The sequence below is a fragment of the Engystomops pustulosus genome, chromosome 3, assembly GCF_040894005.1.
Source record: "Engystomops pustulosus chromosome 3, aEngPut4.maternal, whole genome shotgun sequence".
NCBI lineage: Eukaryota > Metazoa > Chordata > Amphibia > Anura > Leptodactylidae > Engystomops > Engystomops pustulosus.
Genome location: NC_092413.1, coordinates 154,100,745 through 154,119,331, shown reverse-complemented (window position 1 = coordinate 154,119,331; position 18,587 = coordinate 154,100,745). Strand labels below are relative to the sequence as shown.

Here is an 18,587-nt window from a genome sequence, read left to right as displayed (position 1 = left end):
CAAATCGTATCAATGTGAAAGAGGACTGTGGCTATTAATACTGAGAGTTATGGCAGGCGGGGGCTACATATGATTGGTGTACAGGGGCCAGCACCACCACCCTGTGATGCGCATGTGTGAGCTAGGTGTCACCTCTAGGGGGCAGTGTTGGCTCGTCCTAGAGTATCAGACTTCTTGGCTTCCTATTTAGGGAAGTATTGCACTTTACCCTATAAGCTCCTAAGAAGCAATCATCACTCGGCCTGACTGTGGGGCTTCAGCATACGTTACCGGGCCTGTCAGTGTGAACAGGATGCAGACAGCAAGGCCCGGGGCTCTGATCTGTCTTGCCTCGTTACCTTTCATTGTGGCTTTTACTTCCTAAACACCTGGATGGATGAGACACCTGGCCGCCACAGGCAGAGCACAACACGTCTGGATGCTGGGATTTGACAAGGAATTCCTGCAGATCCTTGGACTGCCTGAAGTTGTCTCATTTGGTCCAGGCTTGTTACAAACTTTCACAGGAGCTGAAACTGGAGATGTGGCTTATTATTACATAGCGGGGCACTTTACTAGAAGCCCCCAGTCGCTACATTATATATCTACATATACCATTACAAGGATTGGGCGCAGTGCGACGCTTTCACACTGTCGCAGAACGCAATTGTGTCCCCAGAAACCCAAATACGGACTACATCTCTTAACAGTGTACACTATAAGATCCCAGCATGTAAATTCTGTTTTATGGACATGACGGTATATCACATTATTTATTACATAGAGGAGAATACTACGTCTCTTTATATTATGCGATTTCTCCCAGATATGGATACAATCAGACATAGGACAGATAACCAAGACTGGACAATCTTGTATCTCCAAAATAATACATTGTGCAGTTTTATTATTAATAACAGGCAATGCTTCCACAATAGGAAGAACCTTAAGAGCATAGTCAATGTCTTTGGCATCTCAATAAAAAAACAAAATTTCGTGTACAAACGAAATATATAAGGCAATCTTATAATACAAGGGCACATTCAATATGAACATTGCTAATGTACAAACATAGTGCATTCTGGCTACAGAAAGGAGGGATTCCTAGTAGTAACTAATCTCTTTCTAAAAGAAAAAGCCAAGTCCATTCAAGACCATTCACCAGGGTCTCCACACAGAGTCTGCAGTGACCGATGGCATCACAGATGGGGACACTGAAGGGGGTAGTCCGGTGCCCACATTGGAGTTGGTATAGACTGGGATAACAGATCCATTGTGTGGGAAGGCTGGGTTAGTGATCAAGAAGGCAAACTGTCCATCTGATGCTGGCACTAGCTGAAAGCCACCGTAGACCTTGGAAGCTTCTACTTGTGGGCCACCCATCTTGCAGGGAACCCCACCCATAGGAACTGGGCTTCCTTGCGGTGCACTGGCAGGGAGTTGAACTAAAGACTGTCCAAAAGCAGGGTGTGGGGTGGCAGCTGCTGGCATCTGGGGCTGAGCTGGGTAGTTCATGGCATTGATCTGATTCATGCAGTTGGCAAGATGTCCCAAGAGCCGGGTCCGCACGTCAGTGTTAACCCCTTCACACGTGGACAGGAATCGGGTGACTTCATTCATGCACTCGCTGAAGCCAGCTCTGTATTTCCCCAAGACTGTGGGATCTGTGCTGAGGGCGGCTGCAGAAAAGAGAACATACAGGTTATTACCGGGACCGGCAGTGCTATTTAGAAAGAGGGCAGGCAGGGGCTATATACTGACGCTCTACAGTAGGAAGATGATATATACTGGAGTACTAGGACATATCTAGTTCAGGGAGATGCTATATACTGGAGCTCTAGAGCAAGCAGGTGCTATATACACGAGTTCTAGTGCAGAAAGATGCTATATACACTGGATCTAGAACATATAGATGCTATATAAAGCAGAAATTGTAGTGCAGGCAGTGCTATATAAACGAGATCTAGTGCTATATAGAGTATAATTTGGAGTCCAGGCAGTGCTATATAGAGTAGATACGGAGTGCAGGCTGCATGTGACAGCGCGGTCAGTAGCAGCTCCCTCCTCCCCTCCCCGGGCAGTAACATGAGCTCCACGTATCATCTATAAATAAGCCCAGACCGTGGGAAAGCCGCGGAGCGCCAGGCCAGCAGAATGGAGGAGATGCCATTCAGACCGCAGGAGGAAGTCTGGAAGCGATCAGCCCAACAAGGGGGGGACTTACCAGTCATCTGCACCCTCTGCAGGTTCCGGAGGTGCTTGACTGTCATCTCCAGGATATCAGCCTTCTCCAGCTTAGAGTGCCGGGAGCTCTACAAGTACAAGGACAGAGCCAGTGAATACACAGCCCAATAGTCACCAGATATGTAGCATTGTATAGTTACCACGTATCTAATAGTCACATGATATATGACAGATATTAGCTAGCAATGGACTAATAGTCACTAGATCTAGATAAATAACATAGTATAGTTAACACGTATCTAATAGTCACATGATATATGACTGCTAATAGCTAGCACTGGACTAGTAGTCACTAGATATGAAGCATAGTATAGTCACCACTGGACTAATAGTCACTAGATATATAGTATAGTATAGTTACCAAATGACTTATAGTCAATATATATATAACGCATAGCATAGTATAGTTACCACTGGACTAATAATAAAATGATGTATGACAGATCGTATCTAGTACTGGACTAATAGTCACCAGATATGTAGCATAGTATAGTATAGTTACCACTGGAATAATAGTAACATGATGTATAACAGAGGTAGACAGCACTGGACTAATAGTCACTAGATATATAGCATTGTATAGTATAGTTATCACTGGACTAATAGTCACATGATATGACATAATAACTGGAATAATGAGACATCGCGCAGGACGTGAATACAGAGAGAACACTTACATCTTTCTTGAGGGCGTCCAGGATGAGAGTTTTGAGCTGGCTGAGGCTCTCGTTGATCCTCGCCCTCCTTCTCTTTTCCATGATGGGTTTGGATGACTATAAACAAGAGACACAGAGTGAGTGTCCTGGTGGCAGGAGGTACAGTGCCCAGCATCCACACTCTAGCCCAGCTGGGTCCATTATTTACCTTTCTGTGCTCGGAGGCGGTTTTGGGTTTATCCGGGGTGCTGCTCATGCTGGCCGGGGTGGCAGCCACAGGAGAGGAGGAGTTCTTCTCCATCATATCAGCGGGCATCTTCTGCTGTATTGTCCTCAGTAGTCAGATACAATCCAGAACTGCTATAGAGTGTGCGGGCGGTGTGTCACACAGGGTGCTGGGGTGCTGCTCCGCCTGGCTGGCTGCCCTGTGCGCCTGTGACTGCCCTCTCCTTGGCTGCGGCTTTATATAGCGCTAACTGCACGCGAACGGCTCGTGTGAAACTTCCCAAACTTTCTTTCCCACAGTAACTTTCAGCCAATGGCAGTGGGGCATACGCGTGGGCTGCGCCAGGTCATTGGCTGCGGGGCGTGACCGCGCGAGACCAATAACAAGTCAAGGAAAGTGTAAGGGGTGTGGTCCTGAGAGAAGACTGTCAATCAGCGGCACCACCATTAACCCTTGAGTGATGCGCCGCTGATGTACATGGCCCGAGGACACCTCCTGCTGTTCGCCACTACACGGGGCCGCTATTACTAATAGTAATAATAGTGCTGCTACTACTACCAATACAAAGTGTTGTATCATAGTATCATATATAGATATGAACGCAATCAATCATTGCTATATATATATATATAGTAACGATCGCTGTAATAGATTATAATTTATGCATACTCATTTAATTGTAGGTGTAAATAATTATTATTTCACAAATAAATAAGTATAAGCTCTAATATATAAATGTATTAATAATGTCAAATCTTTTGAAAAATAATTACTGTAATAGTATAAAGCAATAAGCCTAAAGTATAACAAACATTTGTAAGATATTGTAATTATAGCAGTAATACGTTGTTATAGAAAATGTATTTGTATAAAATGTAATATACAATTATATATAAATTATATCTACAGTGCTGGAGACATCTGAGAACTATCTATCTCTATATCTATGTAGCTGTATCCCATATGCCTCCATATGCCATATGTATTTATCATCTATTTATTATCTATTTTCTATGTACTATGCGTCTATCTATAGATCTATCTGTATTCTGTATGTATCTCATCTATATCTGTCATCGATTTTCTGCCTTTCTTTCTTTCTTTCTTTCTTTCTACTAACTTGCTATCTTATAATTATCATCCATTTATTATCCATATTCTATGTATCTATATGTATTCTATCTATCTATCTATCTATCTATCTATCTATCTATCTGTCTGTCTGTCTGTCTGTCTGTCTTTCTATCTATCGAAAGAATATTATTATAATCCATATATCTGTATTCCATATGTATCCCATATCTATCTATAATCTATCACCTGTTTCTTCTAATTCAACTACCTATCTGTGTAATCTATCATCTATCTATCTATCTATCTATCTATCTATCTATCTATCTATCTATCTATCTATCTGCATCTTCGTGTATCATCTGGATTTTCGTTACTTTGTATTAGCCAATTTCTGTATGATTCTGTGTATTAAATATTTTCTATTCTATTATAATTGTCGCAATAGTGGGGGGTTCTAGAATTTGTAAATGATGAATTCTAAATGATTGATCAATAAAATATTGTGCAATTCAGTTAATATCGAATAATTGTTGCTTCTCCATTCCCCCGGTGGTGATGCAGGGCACATACAAGGTACACTTGTTCTGGCATCACCCCGGCCGCACAGGCACAGGGCGCTGGGCGATCCCTTTAAGCCTGGCTGCAGTTGGGGGGGAGGCCCGGCATCGGGAGCACGTGCCAGGATGTTTTATGGCCGCTGAGGCTGAGGCTGGGCGGCTGGATGCGTGCGGGGAGGAGGAGGGGGGACATGGTTTACATTATGCCGGGAGAAGGCAAATAGCAGCTGCTGCCCTGAAGCCTGGGAAAACCACTCCCCCTGCGAGATGGATCCGGCTCATTGGAGGAGCACTGGTAAGCCTCTGCGCTGTGCTATAGGGGGCGCTCCAGAGCTGCGATCTTCACCTGTGTAGAGGAATTCACATGCTGCACATTTCTGGCTCTGAAGATCCCAGATTTCAGCCTGTACTAAGTATGCATGTGATTATATAGGATGATCCTGAATTACACATAGTACAACATACACTATGTCTTCTTGGTTAACAAGTAGTATATTGTCACATATGTTACAGAATGTGGGAGAAACCCATTAATGTGGTATTGACAGAATAATACTATATATTATTTACCTATAGATAATGCGATACTGATTTATGGCTTCCATAAATCGAACCACCGAACCTATCTTGTATAGGGTCTGTAGGTTTGTTCTTAAGTTGAATTTGTATGTAAGTCGGAACTGTATACTTTATCATTGTAACCCCAGCCAAATTATTTTTGGTCTATGTGACAAATGGATTTTAAAAATGTTTGATTGTCATTAGAACCAGGATTAACAATAAAGCTTCATGGCAGACACCTTTGATAACTGTTACAGCTGATTATTGTAGCCTAGGGCTAAAGTACAGTTAATTTCCAGCATCCAGAGGTCCGTTTGTAACTAAGGGTTGTATGTAAGTCAGGTGTTCTTAAGTAGGGGACCGCCTGTACATCGTATTTACAAGTGCCTCAGATTGCTGTGGAGTTTGGACAAACCTGCTGCTGATCTTCAGAACCTAGTCTTATAATGCTGATATGAAGGTACACGAAGAATTTATTGCAGAGATTTCAGTGACTGTCTCATTTATCTGAATAGAATGAATAAATCTCTGTTTCTGCCAGCAAAACAACATATTCAGATGACTAAAGCTAATTACACACACTCCTGCCCGGTCACACACACAGTGACATTTATCAGGACTTGTAGGCCAGTTTTCTGCCATACAAGCCCTGAAATAATCACAATGCCCGGCAGTCAGCAAAGCACTGCGATTATATTCTCCTTTACGCAACCTGCACACCAAGGGGGCATGGAGGGGTCTGATGGGTACAAGACCCATGCACATGCTATAGCCTGCAACTATTAAAGCTGAACAGTCGCTGGTTAATATTGCAAATATACGTTACACAGAGCATGCTGAACAATTGTGCGCTGCACAGCCCGGCCACCAGATACATCAGGAGGCTGGGATCTTGGGGTCACATCATACATTGGGGCACGGAGAGGCAGCGTACTATAAATCTCCCCCATTGACTTTACAGCTGAAAACACAGTACACGGTAAAATGCAATACTTCTTAATGGAGTGATCCATTAAAGAGTAATGTCTGAGTCAGAGCCATTTTCCATGGATACTTATTGACTATTGTTCATGAGGATCAGTGAAAAACAGAGAATAGACTGATGAAAATTGGCTGTAAAAAACAGATATTAATGTTCGTTTTTAACAGTAATTTTTGACTACTATCATGTGCAGGTATCCTTATTGTGAAAAGATTTTCTATTTGATGTTCTATATCAGTGATGGCAAACCTTTTGGAGACAGAGTGCCCAAACTACAACCAAAATCCACTTTTTTGCTGTGAAGTGCCAACATGGCATTTTAATCAGTAACTTATTGCTACCTGTTCTTCCACATCTTTCAATTGTATCATCCCCCTGAGGCCACCAATACAGTTGAAAGAAGGAGAGCAAATTCACACTCTCTGTAGAGGAAAAATGGTTGGTCCAGCAGGAAGACCTCCAAAGATATTGCAGATCTGTCAACACCTTCTCACTTTTCCCGCAGTTCCTAACAGCCAATGAAGTGTTGCTTTAAAATAGCGCTGAGAGCAGCATCTCTTAAGTTGCCTTGGACTAGGTGGATTTGGTCCTATTTGGTGAACTCTGTCCTGGGGTGATGGCTTGAGTGCCCATAGAAATGGCTCTGAATGCCATCTCTGGCACCCGTGCCATAGGTTCCCCACCACTGTTCTATATGAAGGGATAGTTAAAAAATGGATTTGTGCATTGATCCATTAAAAAGTATTGCACTTAGAGCAGCCCTGGTAAGCTAAAAACACTGATAGCATGAGCCCTAAAACTGATTTTCAGAGGAAAAATTACCTAGATATGCCACATTTGAAACCACTTAATGTAAATACATACCGGTATATACTACAACACACAGATATTTGTATATATTCTTATGCTGTTGTTAATGATAAAAGAAACTGTGAACTCCTCTCTGTTGTCTCACATTAAATGGGAACCAGCAATATTATAACCGCAGATGCTGAAGACCAGAGGGGCTTAGTGATGACTACAGATAATGGACTGATGAACATATTGTCACACAAGTGTGAGTGGTAACAAGAACCAATGATCCCTGTGTTATCACTGACAAGTACTTGTGATGTGTACCTTAGCCTCACCATACTGGATACTTTATGTATCACAGCTAACAGAATGATTACCTCCAAACCTTCAGTCTACACTTAGCAGTAAGTTACAAAAAGAAAATACCCCATAGCAGGAGGAGGGGATTTCATGTGTGTCAGAATACAGGAAGGTGTTAATGGATAGCAATAATGGAATTACCATCAGACAGTGCGGACACTCATCCCTAAAATGTGTGGTTGTCTGCAGGGCAGCCATCAGGAAATTCGGGGCCCCATACAGCAAAAGTGTCTGGGCCCCAACACACCCCAAAACCGAACAAGCCTCCTGCCCCCCGCAGTGACCTTTCACAAACAGGGTTTGAGGCCTGTTGCTACGACAAGGCACACTCTTCTGGTAGATTGCCAATAGGAGTCATACTTTTGGTCAAGTATATTTATTATAGTGCAAATATGGCATCAAAAACTAAAGCATGGTGAACAGTAAACATATAAAAGTGTTTAACAGACAACATATAACAAATATATAATATAACATTATAAAGTGCAATTGCTAGGGCCGCCACTATCTTTTAATGTTTTAATAAAGAATTGTGTTAATTACCAGTGGGGGTGCTCCAGTGCACCTAAGGGCTCTTTACGTCACCCTGCCACCAGTCCTGAGGTAATCTGAAGTCCTGGTACCTGTGCCTGCTCAGCAACCTCTGTGAATCACTGCATAAGGGTCAGGACTTCATATTTCCTCAGAACCAATGGGAAGGAAAAGAAGGAGCGTTCATTGCATGCCCCAAGGAAACCTAAAGTCCCTGCACCTGCACACTGATTCACAGAGGCTGCTGAGCAGGCACAGGTATCGGGATTTCGGATCACCGCAGTCCGCAGGACTGGCCGCTGGGTGACATAAGGAGCCCTTAGGTGCACTGGAGCACTCCCACTGCTCCTAAGCTGGTAATTAACATAATTCTTTATAAAAGCATTAAAGGATAACCATAGAGGCCATTTTGATGGAACTTACAGTGCTGAAGTCAGGGTCATCAGGTGCATAGCATGATACCTTCAGGTACTATGCTGTGCACCTGGTGCTCGATTCCCTTTAAAGGAAACCTACCACTTAGTATGGCAGGGGTAAGCTGTAAGTACCGAGCACCAGCTCAGGGTGAGCTGGTGCCGGTACTTACTTTCGTTAGTGTTAAAACCGCGGTATCGCGGTTTTAACACTTTTTAAACTTTAGGGCAGAAGGGGCTTCGGCGCTGCGCGCGACCGTGCGCGCGCAACATCTCCGCTATTTCCTATGGAGGCGCGCGCACGATCGTGCGCACGCAGCGCCGAAGTGTCTTCTGCCCTAAAGTTTAAAAAGTGTTAAAACCGCGATACCGCGGTTTTAACACTAACAAAAGTAAGTACCGGCACCAGCTCACCCTGAGCTGGTGCTCGGTACTTACAGCTTACCCCTGCCATACTAAGTGGTAGGTTTCCTTTAAACAAGGGATATATATAAAGACAAAATACTCATGTACCACACTATAAAAATAACTTTATTAGATGCATGCATCTATAAGTGTGTAGTCACAAGAATGCCAATAAATAAGCATCAGCATTCAATGGATAAAGTAAATGCAACAATGTTTATAAATATATGTAAACTTCACCATAGGTGTAAACAAAAAATTAAACCAACTCAAATCACTTTGAGCCTCTATTGCAACAAACAGTTGGTCCCAGCAGCTCCAAAAAAGTGTACAGTTGGTGCAACATGGTCCTTGTGCTGACTGCATCACAAGGACTGCACTTCTCACATCATAACCCATATATGATGCAGGGAGCTCTGAGCACTTGGAGCTGCAGTGAACTGTAATGACATCGTTTGTCTTTACAGTGCACTGCCACTCCAAGCACTGTGGAATTCCTTGCATTATAACTGGCTTAGGGTGCAGTCCTTGTGACGCGGTCAGCAAGGACCATGTTCTACAAACTATACTCTGGCCTGAAGCCACATCAGCTAGATCTTGGCAAAGTAACCGCAAATTCAGATTCACGGAGCAATCAGTCTTCTTACTTTCAGATTTGCAAAATCTTTTATCAAATTCCGCTACCTGTTCAGAAAATGCTGAAAACTTTACTAACAATTAACATCCCTACAGACAGCTCCCTGACACTGTGTGACTGACTACAGGTTCTCAGAGTCATTAGTGGGATCTAGTACCTTATAGATGACAATCTCTTCCATCAGGAGGACTTTATTCCGGGTTCTCCAATCCATGACGTATCACTGCTGAATTCACAGCTGGATATCTTCAGCTCCGTGCAGCATCTCCACCCGGCGTCCCTAAAAATACCACAGTCACTTACAGTATAAAGTCTCCTGGATAACAACACTGCGCTCCTAAATAACCCTCACAACACAAGTGACCGCACGCTACCCCACATAGAACACATCCCCTCATTATTGATATGCTGCCCCCCCCCCACAATGATTTATTTGATATGCTGCCCCCCACAAGGAATGAAATGATATGCTGCCCCCCCACAATGAATAAAATGATATGCCGCCCCCTCCCCCACAAGGAATGAAATGATATGCCGCCCCCCACAATAAATTAAATGATATGCCGCCCCCCACAATGAATTAATTGATATGCCGTCCCCCCCACAATGGATTAAATGATATGCTGCCCCCCCACAATGGATTAAATGATATGCTGCCCCCCCCACAATGAATTAAATGATATGCTGCCCCCCCCCCACAATGGATTAAATGATATGCTGCCCCCCCACAATGAATTAAATGATATGCCGCCCCCCACAATGGATTAAATGATATGCTGCCCCCCCCCACAATGGATTAAATGATATGCTGCCCCCCCCCCACAATGAATTAAATGATATGCCGCCCCCCACAATGGATTAAATGATATGCTGCCCCCCCCCACAATGGATTAAATGATATGCTGCCCCCCCCCCCACAATGAATTAAATGATATGCTGCCCCCCCACAATGGAATAAATGATATGCTGCCCCCCCCCACAATGGAATAAATGATATGCTGCCCCCCCCCACAATAGAATAAATGATATGCTGCCCCCCCCCACAATGGAATAAATGATATGCTGCCCCCCCCACAATAGAATAAATGATATGCTGCCCCCCCCCCAATGGAATAAAATGATGTGCTGCCCCCCCACAATGGAATAAATGATGTGCTGCCCCCCCACAAGGAATTAAATGATGTGCTGCCCCTCCACACTGAATTATTTAATATGCTGCCTCCTCCCCCACCATGAATTATATAATGTTCTGCCCCCATATTTTAATAAGCCCCCACCATGTTTTTACTGCTATTTGATTTAAAAAAAAAAAAACTCGTACTCACCTCAGGCTCCCACATCTTCTTTCTTCAGCCCGCGGCCAGGCAGGAAAGGGTGCGCGGCCGCGTGATGACGTCATCGCGCGGCCGCGCATCCTAATTCATGGAGCGATGTGGCCGGAAGACAACCCCGGCGCACATCGCTCCAGTAATAGTGCTCGAGCGGCCATTTCCGGCCGCATCGAGCACTATACAGTGACGGGCAGGAGCTTCCGGTCCGGACGGACGGAGGTCCCTGCCCGTCTACCGTGGAGAGTGTCGGGGCCTGCCGGGGCCCCAGCAGGAGCATGAATATCGGCGCTATTGGAGCGCCAGGACGGGGGCCCCCAACCAATAAATCCGGATCCGGGGGCCCGGCGCTAGCGCTCCAATAGCGCCAATGATGATCCGGCTCTGCTCATGGCAGATGCGGCCCTGCGGGCCCCCCCCCTAGTGTCTTAGAGTCCGGGCCCCATAGGGCAGTACCAGTTGTACTGCCCTATCGGCGGCCCTGGTTGTCTGTAGCGGAGGATGTGAGGAAGATGAAAAGACCTCTTTTTGGATGCTGGTTTGGGACAGACAGTCCTATGAACACAGGATGGGAAACCACTTTTCTTCATGTATATCTAAGATTTTAACCCCACTAACCGGGACAATCATTTTGGCAAATACATTGGTCCTCCACATAATTTGTAAAGAAATTAAAAAGGGATGTGTGACACCAGGTAAGTCCTCTAAGGTAATTTGTTGCACTGATCAAAGTGAAAGTTCAGATAGTGCTGGCTGCCTTTTCTGAGGCTGCAGGATCTACTTTGATCACTTGGGATTTTTGGGAGGTGGACATACCAAATATGTTTAGAATTTATGGGGGAGAGTTATCATAAGTTTCTTAGAGCAGAACTGTTCTAGTTGCCTATAGCAACCAATCGGAGCTCAGCTTTCATTTTCCCACAGCTGTTTATAAAATTAAAGCTGAGCTCTGATTGGTTTCCATGGGCAACTAGAACAGCTTTACCTCAGAAACTTGATGATAAATCTCCCCCTGTATGTCTGTTTATTTATGTGCATTCTAGGAAAAGAGTTGATTTGGATTTTTAGGGTTTTTCTACTTTAGTTTTTTTCTAGGCCAGGTGAGTGTGTATCAGTTTCTGTCATAAGTGTGGCAAGAGACAAAAATATCTTTAAACCTGTGACTTTTCTGAAACAATGGAACCTTTTGTTAGGCAAAGAACAACTGCCCCAGAAAAGTACACAATAGATATACATATAGAACAGGGACATTGTGTAAAAGATGGCACATCATCAGCGTTATCTGGAGCAATAAAAGGCAGAGGAGATTGTTTCAAATGGCATCAAAGGTAATGACCTTTGTAAGGTGTGAAGACTCCTGAGGTACTTGGTATCAAAGTGAGAAGTGTGTCTAGGTCTCCTGGTGGGTGTGATATGTCCTTCTTGTACTAACATCACTATCAGTTTGTTTTTCCCACCGCTCTTAGAAATAGTTTATTGATGTGAAGTGATGGTCTGTTTCTAGTGTGTTTACACATGAAGCAGAAAGGGCAAAGGAATATTTAGCAGGTCATTGGTGACTAATGTGTAGAGAGCATGTTCTACCTAGAGCTTGTGACCAGAACTAACAGAAGACATCAGACGGGTGTTGCACAAATCCCTGACCATAACATATCTAATATATAAGTCTACATTCACATGATGTATGCCCGCCGTACCCTAGTACGGTACGCTGCTCACTCCCGCCCCTCCCCATAGGAATACAAAGCGCACTGCGCCGTATTCTGTTGAAAGATAGGACATGTCCTATCTTTCTACGGGCTGTGGAACGGTACGGTGCCGCACGTGTGTGGAAATGTACCGCTCCCATACGGCGCTGTGAGGCCATAGAAGTGTATGGAGGACATATATATGCCATATATACGTTGGCCGTATATATGTCCCCCATACGTTTGTGTGAATGTAGCCTTAAGCTGAGTTTATGTGTTTGTGTATGTATATTCGCTAATCGAATCTGCATCATCGTGTTTACAATCACCAAATTTTGCACATCCGCTCTTTGTGACTTCAGAAACATCATAGGCTCGGTTTTCAGCCAAAATTTTAACCCAGGCATCTATGAGGGACAGTGTCAAATGCCTTGAAATGTCAAATGTGCATGAAATATGTGCTGTGGTATTTGATGACCCATAATTATTTCTTCGATAATAATACATACACATCTACAGACTAAAGGAGTCTCAATGGTTGCTAAATTCTTCCCTTCCATAGGTGAGCTTACTATAGTATGGTGGGAATGGTATAGCAATGGTAATCCATTTGGGTGGTTGATCTTCTGGTATGGCAGATCAAAAGTTCATTGACGATTTGCTATTCATTTGGCACGGCAATGGGGCACATTTACTTACCCGGTCCAGTCGCGATCCAGCGGCGCGTTCTCTGCTCTGGATTTGGGTCCGGCCGGGATTTATGAATGTAGTTCTTCCGCCGTCCACCAGGTGGCGCTGCTGCGCTGAAAGTCATCTCATCGCGCCGGAATGCACCACCTCGGACCAGGTGAAGGTAAGCGCTCCCCGAGCGACACTTTTTCGGTTTTTAAATGCGGCGGTTTTTCCGAATACGTCGGGTTTTCGTTCGGCCACGCCCCCCGATTTCCGTCGCGCGCATGCCGGCGCCGATGCGCCACAATCCGATCGCGTGCGCCACAATCCCTGGGCAATTCAGGTACAATCGGCGCAAATCGGAAATATTCGGGTAACACGTCGGGAAAACGCGAATCGGGCCCTTAGTAAATGACCCCCAATGTGTCTGCCATACCTGAATTTGTGACCTACCTAAATGATAATGAGTGTAATCTGAAATGCACCTTTACTATCAATTCCAGGATTTACATATTAATGTTGTTGATAATGAGATACAAACAAAAAACTCACAGATGAAATATTTCTGGCAACGCTATTTTACACACCTTGAGTCTCCACCCCCAGCATACTATCAAAGCCATACTGGTGGGAGAACTCACAAGAGCAAATACAAACTGCAGTACTGAGGGTGCATTTGATGACGAAACTCAAGAAATTAAGGGTAGATTGGTGGGTTTCCTCCATGTCTTCCGGTTTCCTCCCACACTCCAAAACATACTGCTAGGTTGATTAGATTGTCAGCCCCATTGGGGACAGGGACTATTTTGGCAAGCTTTGTGCAGCGCTACTTAATCTGTGTGTGCTACATAAAATTATTATTATTATTATTATAAAAAAGGGAATATCGGAAGTAGACTCTAAACAGGGCAGAACGTATAGTAAGAAATAAGAACAGAACGGATTTACTACAAAACAATAAAAGATTTAAAAATATAGGTCAATGTCAAGACAACGGCCCCTATGTATTCATTTAACATAGCAATTAATTTAACACCATCAAGTCAATTATCCAAAGGTATCTATAGATCCTCTATGAAGATGAGAAAACAGTTGCAAATTCTACATAATGGTTTAATATAGTGTCTACAACAGGAAACATTATATACATTATATATTCCCTACACTTGCTATAAACACATGTAGTGCACATAGTAGAATGTACCAACTGTCAAAACATGTATGTAGGTGCCAATACAACTAAACTAAAAATTAGGACCCTGGAGAATTTGGGGGACATAGGGAAAATGGATTGGAAATAGTAGCACTATAGTACAAGGTAAATATAACAAACTGAAATAGGAAATATTGGTGGTGCAGTTAAACAACATGAGAGTTTGAGGCTTGTCCATATGAGAAGGCGAGTGTAGTAAAATGTTTGTTTTCATAATCACATGTCTATTGATTTCTGTATAAACATGTAGTACGAATGTTCCACACGATGATCCGTCCAAACAAGAGTTAATCATTATGACAGTGGGAGAAAATGATGTAGAGTCTCCTCCTTCCTCTAGCCCATGCTTTAAATTAGATGCCAGATGAACAGATGAACCTTGAGTAAGTGCTCTAGGTAGCCGCACACAAACTGTGAATATATACTGTAGCTACGGCCTCAATGTATTTGGAGCAAATAAGAAGAACAAATGAGCATCAGAAACGACATTCCAAATTCATGAAGGGCTTTAGAAGTTGATATACTTGCTTTTTGTTGCACTAAAAAAGTGTGGGGAAACTAGAAGTGCAGAAAAAGTGTCAGGTATTAAAAACTGTGCCACGATAATGGACACTATTAATGAATGCTCCCCATTATCCCCATTCCATCTTTCCTGCCCATATCAGAAGTCAGTGCTGGTGCAGAGTTATAGGTGGGATCCCATTCACTGCTGGTATAAACATCCTGCAGGCTAGGGTCATACCTTGTACAGGTATAAAAAGTAGGCGATGACAGCGCCTGCAATCTATGGTGACACAGCAGCTGGAATTTATGTAGTGACTGTAGTTGACAATCTGAAAATCTACTATAGCTGACTAGAGATGAGTGAATCTATTCAATGGTTCATAACTCTGGTAGCAATCCAGTACCATTTCACTGGACAGTTCAGGAAAAATAAACAGAAATTCCTTTAAAAAATTAATGAAATGAGATAGGAGCTTTTCATGAAAACTTGAATTTTAGTTGCCTAGAGTAGCTTATATACCAATTTCCAGGACTATTGGAGCAACATTGTTTCACATCTGATCCAGATCTTGAGATAACTTTATTGAAGCTTCAGCAAAGTGATTTTTGGATGATAGAGGTTAGAAGTTTACACAGCAATTTTTCTGGGGGTGCGGCTGATGTTTGGACGGCCGTATGTACCAGTAATTATAAATTTTCTGCATTGTGTATGTTAACTACTTTTGTTTTATTTTATGCTCAATAATAAGCCACAAACAATACTTCTATGGCTGTGGTTCTGGTTGAATTGGAGACAATACAAATTCTTAAAATTGTTGGCAACATTTCTAGGACATGGTTGCTAATATTTTATGAATTGTTTGTCACATTATATTTAACAATAACATATAAAGAAACAATTGAGAATTAACTTTTTCATTTATATCCAACACAAAGAAAAAAATATAAGACAATAAATTAACAATAAACAATAAATACTCAGTAACCACCACCTTTTATACAGCCATAGTAAAAATGTTCATGTTTGCATATAGTGCTCATAGCATACTACATCCTTCTCTGCTTGTGAAAAAATATAAGACACTGGTCAAACATTCATGTGAAAAACTGGGACACTGACCAAACTTTCAAAAACTGATTGAACTCTGATGAAAAATGTCAATTTGTACTTTGATCAGACTCTTCAACGCAAGTGTGAAAGGGACCTCATTCTGACATTTCACACTGGTCTGTGATCAATTTTTTTTATACTGATGACCCTTTATGCAGGATAGATCAATGCTCCGACATCTGAACCCTGAACGAATCAGCTGCAAACTATATGCTGAACAGAGCTGGAAAGAGAGCTGTAGTGGATGGTGAGATATGGAGCCTTAAAGTCAAAAGTTCAAAACATTGGGGTGGCTTTTTTTAGCACTAGGTTTTGCTCTTTGGTGCTCAATTTTAGTAGTGTTTTGCACTGTGATTATAAATTGTGGCGCATAGCCTTAATGTATTTTGCGCAATGTAAGCCGAACTAATGAGGATCAGAAATGACAAACCACATTCATGAAGGAGTTAAGAATTTGGTAGACTTGTTTTTTGTTGGCAGAAAAAGAGTTGAGATTGAGGAGCTGCACACAAATTGAGCAACAAAAAAAATAAAGTTTGTGAGCGTCGAATAAGAAGCGAAATTGTGGTGTCGACATAGTAAATAAGATGCAGCGACAAAAAGTAAAATGTGGCTGCCAAAAATGTATAATAAAAGTCTCAAAATGTATAACAAATGCCCCCTATTGTTACCATTTTGCTCATCAGTGTGGGTACATCTCATTGGTCTGATCAGAGTGTGATCAGGGTTAGGTCAAGTGAAAAACTGAAATTGTCTGTTTTCAGTCAAAGTTTGTCTAGTGTCTAAGTTTGTCATGTGAAAGTTTTATCAGCATTTTTCATGTGCAGGCAACGTGCATAAAACATGCTTGAGTTAGACTCATGACTATGGTCTATGTTTTCTATGGCAATTGATCAGCGAAAAATGCATTGTGCATCCGGGCTCTCTTAGATTATGACATGTCTCCATGGACTTATATGGGAGTTTATTCACACTTTTGACTTGCAAAAATAGAATATGCTGAGGGCCCTTTCACACGTGAGTTCTGTACGTGTTTTTGACTTGCAGAACTCGCATTCTTATCCATTCTATTCAATGGGTTTTGTCAGACAAGCATTTTTTTTTAACGCACAAATGCACATTTTTTTTAATGCACATTTTTTTTAATGCACATGAATCGTACAGCTTTGCGTTTTTGGAGATCATTAAAACTTCACCACTTTCTTCACTCTCTTTATACCATCTTTAAATGTCAGAGAACTATCTGTTCATGTGAAGGTTACACTACACACTCTTTATCTGTAACATATGTTGATTTTTCTTCCTTCTCAGGTAAAATTACAGTTTCTAAGTAAAGTGGAAACAAATTTACAGATATTTTTTTCAGAGAAACAGATAACCAATGTACCAGTTTATATAAAAAAAAAAAACTCTTCTATTGCAACAACAGGGAGCTGCAGGACAAAGAAGGGAGACACAGAAATTTAGGAAGAGCTGGTCCTTTCCCTCCCCAGAAGGAGTCAGGTCAGTGAGGAAGGGGAGGAGCTCACAGTGCAACACACAGGATCAACACACAAGATGCAGAAACTGACTCCTCAGTTTTTGATTTGAATCATGAACCTTTTGCTTTTTTCTCACACTTTTTTTGAGTTACATGGCATTTTCAATGTGATTTTCATGTGCAGAAAATGCTTGTGAAAAAGAATCATGACTGTGGTCAATATTTTCTATGGCAATTGATCAGTGAAAAACACATTGCACTTGAATTGCACTTGGATGTGTCTCAAAGTGCAATGAGTTTTGGATGAGTCTCCATAGACTTGTATGGTGCATTTTTCACACGATTGACTTGCAAAAGTAGAGCATGCTGAGAGTTTCCCGCGAACTAAAAAAACAAGTTTGCGTGAAAATAAATGCAAGTCTGACAATTCTCATTGAATACAATGGGGGGGTCATTTACTAAGGACCTGATTCACGTTTTCCCAACGTGTTACCCGAATATTTCCGATTTGCGCCGATTTCTCCTGAATTGCCCCGGGATTTTGGCGCACACGATTGGATTGTGGCGCATCGGCGCTGGCATGCACGCAACGGAATTTGGGGGCGTGGCCGAACGAAAACCCGCCGGATTCGGAAAAACCGCCGCATTTTTAAAAAAAAGTGTCGCGGAGCTTGCACTTACCTTCACTAGGAATAGGCCGGTGAACTTGAGTGTGTTCCGATGCTCTTCACGCATATGTGTATGTATATGGTATTATATTAATATACAGTGGGTACAGAAAGTATTCAGACCCCTTTAAATTTTACACTCTTTGTTTTATTGCAGCCAATTGGTAATATCACAAAAGTACTTTTTTTGCTCATTAATGTACACTAATGTAAAGCTTGTAATGCTAATTTAATAATCAGGAAACACTGAAATATCACATTGTCATAAGTATCCAGACCCTTTGCTGTGACACTCATATTTAACAGGCTGTCCATTTCCTCCCGATCCTTCTTGAGATGGTTCTACTCCTCTGTTGGATTCCAGCTGCTTTTAAACATATTGGACTTGATTAGGAAAGGCACATACCTGTCTTTATAAGACCTAACAGTTCACAGTGCATGTCAGAGCGCATGAGAATCAAGAGGTTTAAGAGTGATGCCACGCATGGTGTTTTTGGTCCATT

The 18,587-nt window shown here is 42.4% G+C and overlaps 1 protein-coding gene across 1 annotated transcript; it reads right to left on the bottom strand.

The window, feature by feature from the left end:
• Positions 1–852: 852 nt before the first annotated feature.
• On the bottom strand, positions 853–3,425 carry HES1 (hes family bHLH transcription factor 1). The gene is made up of 4 exons (XM_072142633.1): positions 3,088–3,425; positions 2,901–2,996; positions 2,204–2,291; positions 853–1,658 (listed from the first exon to the last, which is right to left on the bottom strand). Exons 1-4 carry the CDS (start codon positions 3,193–3,195, stop codon positions 1,138–1,140), a joined length of 813 nt encoding a protein of 270 aa, XP_071998734.1. The 5' UTR covers positions 3,196–3,425; the 3' UTR covers positions 853–1,137.
• Between the last annotated feature and the right edge of the window lie 15,162 nt (positions 3,426–18,587).